General features: G+C 30.4%; 1 protein-coding gene across 2 annotated transcripts in view; it reads left to right on the forward strand.

Annotated features, from left to right (window-relative positions):
• Positions 1-12,086, forward strand: part of LOC123005775 (heterogeneous nuclear ribonucleoprotein C-like) — a 183,657-nt gene that overhangs the window by 98,582 nt on the left and 72,989 nt on the right. For both annotated transcript variants that reach the window (XM_044399733.1, XM_044399741.1), the window contains one exon: positions 3,911-4,018. In XM_044399733.1, coding sequence (XP_044255668.1) covers positions 3,911-4,018 — 108 coding nt within the window. The remainder of the gene's footprint in view (positions 1-3,910; positions 4,019-12,086) is intronic.

The raw sequence follows: 12,086 nt of genomic DNA on the forward strand, positions 1-12,086 counted from the left end.
TGGAGAATGTTTGAAAAATGCATCTCTTACTTTCTGTGTGATGCCCAATGATATCCCGAAAGAATGATCATCTTTTGACACGATTAGGTTAGTTTTGAAAAATATGGGTTCCTGTTAAGTGATCAAGGCGAAGCTTGAATGAGTGGCTTCCGTAATTCGTATTTTAATAAACCCTTCATTGTGTTGGTATTTCAATTACTTCTGTTTTTCATTATTTTAATCTCAAAACTGACAAATTGTAAGTGTGCTCGCTATGATTTCATATTTATTACAAAAAATCTTTGAAATCTATGAAAATGTAATATTGGTTGCATCGAGAATTTGGTTAATCCTCGTGAATCAGCCTGTATAATAAAAAAAAAACAACAAGAAAATAATAAAAAGCAAAAAAAACTATACATTAGTAAAACATGTCTTGTAGGAGAAGGATCTTTGAAATATTGCTGTTTTAAATTGGGGTAATGAGAGATCAGAAATCTTACGCACTTCATAGCATCTTTTTCTTGAATGAAATGTTTTACGGAGGATGGTGAAGCAGTAACAAACATTTTGTATGTAAACACTGACAAAAAATAATTTTACAGTGTGTACCCGGATAGATAAAACGACTCTTGTAAAAGATAAATTGATTTGAACTTTAATTTTTTGGGGTTTAGCCTTACTTGGTTAAAGATTAATTTCTAACATAATTTTAGTTTTAAAAAATAAAATATGCCTTGAAAATATTCTCTAGAGTAAAGTGCCTTTTATGTAACAAATACCAAAATAAGTTATTAAGAAAAGTTGTGTAAAATCAACATTTGGGCTTGTATACCAAATTTGAAAATCATGGGTCAACTATGGTTTTTCATTTTTTTGCTTTTTATTAACACAAACGTCAAAAATATATTTAGTACTACGAGTAATAATCAAAATGTATTTTTTTTATTTGTAATAAAAGAAATGTTAAAAATAAAACTCTTTGATTTGCGAATTAATAAACATAAAACATAAACATACTTAAATGAAAAATCGAAGTTGGCCAATAATTTTGAAATTTGGTATACGGGTATAGATGTTGATTCTAAACATACTTAATTTTTTAAATCTAAAATTATGTTAGAAATTGGTTTTTAACCAAGCAGGGCTGAACCACAAAAAATTAAAATTTAGATCGAGAATTTTTTACCTGTTAGAACAATCGTTTCACCTACCCGAGGACAGATTGTATTTGGTCTGCCGGCAGCCATGTTATGCGATACATTTTCTTAATTTATAAATAAAACGAGAGCACGACTTTTGTATTTTTTCTTTTTGTAATCGATTTTTAGATCGATAATCTAAATAATAAATTTAATAAGACCATTGTTAAGGTTACAAAGCACCAGTGATTTGCAGAGTTTTTTCCAAAGTTTAAAATTTAAAATGTTATAACATTTTTAAGGCAATATAAAAAATATAAAAAAAAACAATCAGGTTGACATGATCTATAAATCGTAATTCCGAATCTATTACAATCATTCCAAGTATTTTAGTAGTTTGAGACACCTATTTATAGTATATTACCAATTTTAAGATTGATTTTCGAGTTATTTGTGTTTCTTGTGGAAATATAAATTGATGATTGATGAACATTTGCTCGCATTTAAATTCAAACCAATGTTTTTGAGCAATAAGAAAATTTAATTTTAACCTCTATTAATAAAATTTCAAGCTACTTCTACATCATCATACAGAATCTAATATTTCTGCGTTGTAGGTATTTTAAAATAGAAGAAATTTTAAAATTGAACCTTGTGGAACACGTATCTAATATTTCCTGCCCTTGATTCTAAGGTGCCCATAGTAACAATTTGTTTCCTATTTGTCAGATACGAATAAAAAGTTTGTTGAATTTTTGTCGAAACCGAGGTGGAAACCATAAAAAGATAATTTTGCAGATAAAAGTGAGTGATCAAACGCTTTACAAGAATCTCCAGAAAAATGCAACATTGTCACAATGGTAGATTCATTTTTATCCAGAGTTCTGTAAGCAATCATTCAAAATTTTTGCATAGCTGTAATACCAGGTGACTATTAATGTTTGTGGCAAAAAAATCCATTAGCAATACTGAATTATTTGTTTTATCACAACATTTCAAGTGACGGTTAAATCAACAATTGACGTTTGAATTTGAAAGTCAAGGTTGCCAAACAAAAATTTTTAATTTGACAACAACTTGAGGTAAATAATCACAATCATTTACAGTCACCCGGTATTACCTGCTATATTTTTTTCGATAACCTGACTGTTCATTAGTAACTATGCCTTCGAAACTATATACAGGTGTCCCACAATGAGCCTGAAATTTTTTTTTGAAGCAACCAACATTTCATTTCATAGATAACGTGGATATTAAAATATTTCACTTTAATTAGTTAAACATAGTAATCGTATTTTTATCTTTGACAAATTTTTATCAGTCAAAATGACTACTTCAGTTTTAGAAAGTTCGTCTATTTAGATATCGCGCGATAGAAACGTGCAGTCTGCGAAGCGTTTTTCAAATTTTTTTTCATAAATGAGAATCTTGTTGGCCTTTTCGACAAATTTTAGTAATTCTCATCAAATTCTCCAAGGTTTGACTTTTTATAAATTAAAGTTGAAGTGTGCTGGTCACTATGTTTAATTTATTAAAACTTAATTAACTGCTCCACAAAAGTTAAGAAGGTCGCATTTTTGTACAACAAACAGATTTTATTCTTCTAAGCATTGTGGTATCCAACAAAAACAAAAAAGTAAAAAGATATCTGCTTTCATCTCACTTTTTTAATTGATTATTAATTTTTGTTAATTAATTAATTATTGTAAGTATTGCACACTTCCTTAAGTTTTGTGGAGCAGTATATTTTAATGTCCTATGAAATATAATGTTGGTTGCTTCAACAATTTTTTGCAGGCTCATCATTACTCGTAGGACACCCTGTATACCTATAAACCGGATTATTTTTCTAAAATTTTTGATAAGACAGGTAATATGCTAATAGGTCTCATGTCAAAGCATGCAGCAGATTCTTAATTTGAAATTTATAAAAAAAGTAAATTGTTTGTACAGTCAGTTATACTATTTGTAGTTTCTGACATATACAGCTTATTGGGAAACAGAATTTGAAATTTTGTACTCTTATAATATTTTAATAAAACTAACTAAACTAAAATCAACTTGGAAAATATTGAATTTTAATTTTATACACACCAAACAAAATATAAAAAATAAAATTTTATATAAAAAAATCCGTTTTGCTGTACGGAAATTAATACCGTAGGTACAAAAATAACCAGTTTGTTAAATAAACCAATAAAATCGTGAGATTGGGGTCGAAATAAAGACCGACCACTTGAGTATGAAATCCTATTCGGGGTCCCCGAGACGGCAATGAAGTTAGCGATGAGAAATGGATGAAGTCTCTAGTCAATTTATTGGCCACCCATCCAGAATCTAATCAAGGGAATTGGGTTAGTGATATGAAATTACCCGGCCTTTTGCGAACACTGAACAACGATGATAAGACACTTCATTGGGTCGCTAACAGAAATCGCGTTAGCATCGACTGTAAAAAACACACTAGCGTGCTTTATTGCTCTTTGATTCGATGGATTTTGAACAAATCAACGCTAGTTTTCGTTACAATATTAAATAACCTATCAGCATTCATCGAAATTGAGATGTGAAATATTAAAAGACTGGAGTGAACGACGAGTCAAAGCAAGCGTTGAAATCAGGTTATCATTTTATAAAGTCTGGCATAAAATTTACGACCAGATCCTTTACATACTCAATCGCAACCGAATTGATTTACGAGGCGTAAAATTTCGTTGTATTGCTTCGAAAAAACTTGATAAATATTAAAGTGGTTCCAGTTTCATTATGAAATTTCTTGTGTTTTGCAGGAATATCGATGCACAAAGGATACGCTTTCGTGCAGTTTACGAATCCTTTTGATGCTAGAAGTGCCTGTTTGGGGGAGGATGGCAGAACTGTTCTCAGCCAAATCTTAGGTGAGTGAGAGATTTCCTTTTATTAGTTTCTAGTTCTAGTTTTCAGAATAATTAAATTTATTTCAGACATTACCTATTTATGCGATGCTGCCAACATCATAACAGTTTCACGGGTCGCTGTCGCTTTCAATTAAGCTATTAAATTATGAATTCTTTAATTAATTAAAACTGACTTTATTGTCAAAAACGGTCACAAAGAGATTGTAGGGCACCAAAATCATTTCTCGCTTATTTCAAAAACGATGCGAGTTACAAAAAAGTGATTATGTACATCCGTAATTAAAACTTGTATTTCCTACAAAAGTCTTTTTCTTTTTTATCCGGTAGCAAATACACACTTTTTGAAAACACATTTTTTTTACTCAAGCTGATTATGCATAAAATTAGACTGTTTATTGGGTTTCAAAGTTTTGTATTTTATGACTAATGTCTAGAATAGTGTGGTCGTTCGCTCATCAAAGATGTTTACATGGTTAGGTTGGGAATATTTCTTGTGTAAAGTGGCATACATAGGTTATTAAAAGCTCACCTAAACTAATTTGACATAACACTTAATTGGCACGAATACATAAAGGAAAAGGAACGACTGAAATATGAATGACATTTAGTTTCATTACCTCAATTCGTTTCATGTAGTTTCTGTGAAAATCTCAGGTTATGCGAATTAATTTGTACAATCGGTTAATGAACTTATACACTAGAGAGAAATAAATATCAAGATGTTGGAGCTTTATTGGTTTTAAGACAGTTTTCTTTTATTTTAGTTTTAACGAAACTTTTTCAATTCTTATTAATTATACAGGGTTATTCACGAGAGGGTTATTTCTATTATATTTTTTGCTGCAACCAACAATACTAATATCACTAACAGTTAAATTAAATATGTTATTTCTTTCAAATTAGAAAACAAAGTAAGTTGGATCGATTTGCTAGAAATGTCGGATTGACAGATAACCTATATTTAATCAAAATTCAACAAATAAATTTTTATAGAAACCAACTAACTAGAGGTTAACAGAGTAATAACAGCTATCGTGGATTCAGTTATAATAATTTTCAAAACTTGAAAAATGAAATCAAGAAATTGTTGCAATGTGTTTTTTAATGGGTTGCGACAAAAAAAATTCAGAAATAACCTTCTCATGAATAACCCTGTACTTTTTTCTAAAAAACAAACTTGATAAATATTAATCAACAAGGTTCCGAGGAATTGATTCGTGTCGAAAAAACCACATAATTCTTAATTGTTTTGAAGTTTTTAAAAGTCGAATATAAATTTTGACTATTTTTTGTTTGTACTAGCGATTTTGTCAATAAATATTTGTGCAGCAACGGTACAAAAGTTTCGAACAATGATTATAGTTTCATTTATTAGCTTTTATGCGCTTTGGGTATCGAAAAGCGACCAATATTTTGATAATAATCAAAAAAAACTTCAAAAATAATCCAAATTCACTTCTTGGGTCAAAGCTTGAGTCTAAAAGACTCAAAAAAGTGCATAAAACATTGTTGAAACGCAAATAATAAATATTTGAAAAATTTCGTGAATATTCAGTATATGTCCCCGGATTGAGTTTTACAAAAGGAAAAAAATATATCTTTGATTTTACGCCAAAACGGAAAAAGAAAAACATTTTTTGCTTCATCTGAAAGGAACAAGTTCTATAATTATAACTTCATTATTCTGAGACAGTGAAGAGAAAAGTTAATTTTCCTCTTAATTTTGGACTTAATTATTTTTCTTTACGTTTTAAATCCCATCACATTGGCGATTTTATTTTTTTGACAACGATGTCACTTTAACAAATGAGTTTACGGAAGTTAAATAACAAAAATATTTGTGAAAAACATAATTTAATGCCAACTCAAAAAATAGCTTTATGATTAAAGTCTTTTTTAACAAGAACAATCATTTTGCAATTAATTAGGAGTAATTCAGTAATTAATAGTCAAAGTGACAACGTTGTTAAAAAATAAAACCGCCAATGTGGTGGAATTTAAAAAGTCCAAAGTCAAAAGAAAATAATTTTTCTCTAATTTTAGTAAGTGTAAAGCACAAGAGAATAGCATAGGCATAAATATGCAAAATATGATTTTATGATTTTTCTCTTGAAACATTTCTCTCAATTCTCAATTCTCGCATTTCAAAATCCGTATAAATGACTTTTTTGCAACTCTAGAAACTCGAAGTATTGCAACACCGGTTTCAAGATTATCCGGCTCCCGATTACCCGAAGTCCTATTCCTATTCGGAAACAAAATCGAGTTTAAAAATTCCGAAAGAATTTGCTTCCAAATTCCGTTTAATCCGGAATTGTTCTTATTTTTTTGTCGAATAAACGTAAAAAAGCTTGAAACCATCAATCAGATGGCTTGAGGTAAATTCCTTAAGCAAATTATCCTCGTATGTATGTAATTCAATAAATGTTAATATGAAAATTATAATTTCTTAAATAAAATCTCATATTAAAATTTTCGTATTATCCGGAAAGGGTCCGGTGCACATTAGGTCGCATAATCAGGGTTCTAGTATAATAAATCTCAGAAAAATATTTTTTCTCTAATTTTGTTGAAATGTCTTTTCATTTATACAAGTTCTATTCAAGTTTTGATGCGAGTTTAATGTGTAATACTTTTGTGTTTTAAAGATATGTACGTGCTCTGCTCTCTCTTCATAAAAGCTTCAAAGTGGCGGTTTCGCCGATGAAATACCGAAAAACTTTACGACAATCGTCCACATTATGTAAAAGTGGGATGAACCGCTAGCAAGACAATAAACAAATGAAACGTTCAGTTTGGAAGTCGTTTTAAATAGTTTCAACCGAAGACGTAGTGCCGTTCCTGTAAAACAAAACGTCCAAAGCAGTCGCAGTGCAAACTATTTCCTGCAAGTGAATTTAATAAAACTCACTGCAACAATAGCAGCAGCGCATGCATCCATTTTGTTCCAACTTTGAATAGCTGTTGTACATCGTATCGAGGCTTGACACTTTGAAGCATTATCTCGATTCGACAAACAAAATTTTTTTTGTTTCCAAGCCGAAATAATTAAAAGTTGTCGAAAATCGCGACAAATTCAAACGAATTGAAGGTTGCATGTTTGGGAACGATGATAACCATTTCTGAACTGCGGAACGATTTCGATTCGATTCGAAACGCGATGAAATTAAAATTAATAACACGTTCGCATGTTGGGATAATTGATGTTAGTAGGTTTATTGTCAGTGACGGATTTGCCTTCCTAGGACAATGGACGCAAGCTTTGTTCGAAATTAATGTTTTCGCTCGTTTATTACCTACTTACACGAACAATAAGTGCGCTGAACTAATTTTCGAATCGCTAAAGTCGCTGCAGAAAAGCCGTAATGCGCCATTCTTTGATAATGGAAAGAGTTGACAGCAAAATTGTTTGCAACAACGCTCATTATTTGCTTCGAGCAAGGAACGGCGACGTTAAATAAATCTTGCAACAAATAAAGCGTATTTGTGTTCACATTTGGATAAAAAAAATCGATTGTTTCCGAGTGAAGTCCGAAGATAAGTTGAAGTCTTTCTCTTCTTCTATTTTGCTCAACTAATATTGAAAACCTTAATACTTGGTGAATCAAGTTTAATTTTTTACTTATAGGTACAGTTAGGGACACGGAATTTCGGACAGAACTTTTATCTCAATGTTAAACCATTCTTTATTGTCACTATCACATATTTAAACGTTAGAATGACACATAAATGTCGATTCCTCCTCTGTCACTAACAATAAAGTGAGGTAATAAAGTAAAACCTAAGATAATGTCAGTAGATTGACTGTCCTGCCGTGGTCGGCGTGATCATGTCCGAAATTCTGCGTCCCTCACTGTACGGTTTTGTGATGCATGTTTATAGGAAACTTTTATCTTAAAATTGAATATTCTATCACCTGCTTAAATTTGTAACAATAAAAACGGAACACTCTGTATGTATTTCGTCAAATCGTGTTGTTCATTTTTTCTTAGCATTTTGATATTGAAGTGCATAATCTGCTAAAAAGTTTTTTAAAAATCCAATGTTTAAATTAAAAAAATTACATACATGTATAATAAACAAATTTTTAATTTTTGAACTCATTTACATTTAAAATAATGTAGGTACAGAGTAATATTGATAATTGTACAGTAATTTTAAAAAATGGTAGTAGAAGGCAAAAGAATGTAAAAATAGTATACTTACCAAAAAACAAGTTTTATAAAAGCAGTCTTGAAGTACGAATTTAAGTTTAAAAAACGAGTGGCATAGCCACGAGCTAATTTAAAGGTCTTATAAAAAAGAGTTTTTTTATATATTTTTTTTGTAATTTGACCTCTTTATGTTGCTTTTAAACACAAGTTTTCACTTTAATCAATTTAAGGATTGTTGTGACGCTAGGTAATATCTTAATTTTAACAGTTCAAATTTTACCTAATAGTCGCCTTTTGACTATAAAGATGTCGCAAATGATGACGTCGCGAATGAAAATGAAGGCAATTATATTTTTTCGAATGTTTAATATTTAATTTCTGAGATAAAAATACCTCGATTTTAAAGTTTGACAAAAAAGCTATCTAAATGAATATTAATAGTATATTACATAACGAGCACGGAAAGTGATAAATAAAGTTGCGTACGAGGCGTTAGCCGAGTGCAGGCAATCCCGCGAGTGCGTTAGACACTTTCCTGCAAGTGTTGTACACTATTTTTCCTACGACCATAAATAATTTTTTTCTTACGAACATATTTTTTTTTCATAACGATTTATTTTTGATAATGGATACAAAAATACGTTGAATAAAGATTTATTTTTTATAATGGATACAAAAAAAATACGTAGAATAAAAAAATACAAAACATTCGAGTGTGAATTGTGCGTTAGATTTCTAACATACAGCGCGAAAACAAATCGCACAGGTTTTTGACCTCGAACGATATTGCCAATTTTCGCGCATATGTAATTGTGCGTTATGATCTAGTTTCGTACATGGACGTAGGAAAATCTTTTAAAGAAAGAACGTTTCAAGTGGTTTAATTCATTGGGACAAAGTAATTAATAATAAGCTCATTGAACAACAATCTTTTCAATTTTTTTGCCACAATTTACTTTATTTATAAATATTATAAACTCATAAATAAAATCTTTTTCAATAACATTTTAAAAAGCTTTTTCTCTATACCATCAACTGGAGCGTCTTTTACTGAACCTTACATTTATTTTCTTTATTTTATCTAAATTCAACATCGTTTTACATAAAGATAAAATATCAAGTGCATTTTCAACACTTTGAGTTTTTATTGCCAACAACCAAGTAAGAAAGTATTTGTTAATTACATACTCGTAAACGATAGCTGTTTGCAGCTAATCTGTAAAGTTTAGAATTTTGTTTTTATGACCAAAAGGCAAAAGCGCAATTGCTATTTACAAACTTGCAAACCCAACCAAATAAAGGCATGAGCAACAAACGGAAAATTTCTCTTTCTTCGAGCGTTATCTTAATCAAATCCATATCGAATTATGTATAACATTTTGATAAACTTCGTTGAAAGTGTTACAAAATGGAATTTTATCAATAACTGCGGCGCAAAATGGCAATTTTAATAAATAACAGTGACATGTGCGTGAGTCGTTGCACATATTCAACTTTAGTTTTTTAATTAATGTCGCAACGTCGTAAAGCTGTCGAGTTGGATTGTGACGACTTTTACCAACAGCTGCTTGCATGCAAAAATTTGCTTGCTTCAAACATTCTCGACCGGAATTATAATTGTTTAGACTTGGAAGAAAAAAAAAACCATTGCTCATGGTTTTATCTGTAAGAAAATCAAACTTTGGTGTTTTTGAATTAATTCACTATTAATATCTTAACGGACAATTTCAGAAAAAATATAAATTGGGCCACTTGATCCTGATTAAACAGTTTGTCGAACTCGAAAAACGACATCGTGAACATTTGTGATGAAGATGATAATAAAGTCAAGCTAGGCATGGTTTATCTAGGGTATAACAAGTTGGAAGCTACACCACAGCAATGTATCAAGTTTAATCTCAGGTGATCAGCGGTGCAGCTGCAAGACTACAATTTCGGCCAACTCGGTTTATTATTGTTGGCCCACTCCGGGTGAGTCCGGAGTTTTAATTGCAAGGCAAGGCAAGACAGTATAACAAATTTCCGCTCGGTAAATAGCACGCGATCCATCATCCGAATAAAAGAGTCATAACTTGGAGCGCGTGTTAAAAACCCGGAGTCTCCTTCATTTACATATTTTGTAAATAATTCACAACGGGTGTATATTTCGGGCGTCACTTTATCCACTCGCACCTGTGCTTTCGGCCACTTGGCTATTAAATAAAGGGAAATGTAGGGATTAGGATTGTGTGTCCTTTTTTTTAAATTACATTCGAATTGAATGTCTCGGTTTTGCCGACGGCGATCGATGCTTTCAAGAGTTATCCTGTCCAAAGACTCGATAACGGGAGGTTGAAGTACTCTAATGTCGCGTGACAGTTTCAATTTTTAGGGTTAAAAACTTTATTCCGAACTGAGTGCTTCATCAACGCAATGGACTTTTTTCTAATATACTCACAAAACCCTTCGGGGACTTTACCACGGTTCTATTTTTGTCTTTTTCGTATAAATCGAGTGCTGGCACGTATTTTTTTTAATATAATCAAGTTCTATTTTATTTAAGATCTCTTAAATAAAAAGTAAAAATTTTTCTGAAAATTTAAAGAGCGCCACTATAGCCCTATTAAAAAAATTGTACTTAAAAAAAAACAACAATCTACAACAATTGCATCTGGATTACCTCTGCTTTATCACTAATTGTCCCAATGTTGTAAGATAAAGAATATAAAACACCAGATCCGAGCTGAAAAATTGTCAGATTTATATCTAGTCATCATATTACAAGATTATTATTTAAATCCTTCTAATAGTGTCAAAGGTTTAAATTTTTTACATAAAGTGAGTGAGTACATACAGAGTGCGCCAGAACTCGCACCCCAGAAAAAAATGCCATATAAGGTAAGATACCAGGAACATAGAAAAAATGTAAAAAAATCCTATCTATAAAAATTGCGAAGTTATGAGAGTTTGACTCTATTTATTTCTGTTGGAAAAATAATTTTCCAAGTTTTTTTTTTCTACAGGCTATTAGAAGAAGAAACAAGGAAGCTGTATCCTAAATTGTAACTCTGTTTAATATTATTTGTGGCTTTTATTGGCAAAATTTTTGTATCTTTACTACATGATTATAAAAAAACATATACCAGATAGATCATCAGTATCATTAAATAGACAAAAAAAGTCAAATGTCAAAAAATAAATGTCAAAATTTTTTGAGAGATAGAATTTTTTAAACATTTTTTTCATGTTCCTGGTATCTTATCTTCCTTAAAAATTTTGTGTTTTCTAGTTTTGTTTTTTACAAAATTTACTGAAACGAAAAACGTGTAATAACATTAAAAAAAAACAAATGGTATAATTTTTGATTTGATTTGATGTTTTGTAGTCTCACAAGATTTTAGTTAGCGTACTTTAAAGTTTGAAAAACCTAAAAATAACACAATTTGCAACCAAATTTTGTATTTTTCTTTTGGCTTATTTGTGACTACATTTTGCTAAAAAACTAAATAAATTGAGTAATAATATTGTCTAATTTTGATTTATTTTTGTGATTTTTAGGCGTATTTTGATAAAATACACCAAAACAAATACACCTCTGAGTTTGAAAACGAACGAAATCGAGTAAAACAAAGTTTAATAATATCAATTTTGATGTACTGTAGAAAATTTTCACTTAGTTTTAGCAAAGTTGTTCAAAAAAATATGTTTTTTGTATACGCTCCCGAAAACAGCTGTTTTAGGAACTCATTTGAGTGCCTAAAATGAGTTTTTTCCGGATTCAATAAAATGGTTATTTTAGGTACTCAGTCCCCAAAAACACTTTTTCCGGACTAAAAAATAAAATTGGTTACTATGGTGGCGAATTTTTTTTTAATTAATAAGAGGTGTGAATTTGTGTTTTGGGAGCTTTAACAAAAAAATATTGTTTGTAACAC

This window comes from Tribolium madens, unplaced genomic scaffold, assembly GCF_015345945.1.
Source record: "Tribolium madens isolate multiple individuals breed KSU strain unplaced genomic scaffold, Tmad_KSU_1.1 Scaffold_11;HRSCAF=98;Tcas5.2_LG3b, whole genome shotgun sequence".
In the NCBI taxonomy this organism is placed as follows: Eukaryota; Metazoa; Arthropoda; class Insecta; order Coleoptera; family Tenebrionidae; genus Tribolium; species Tribolium madens.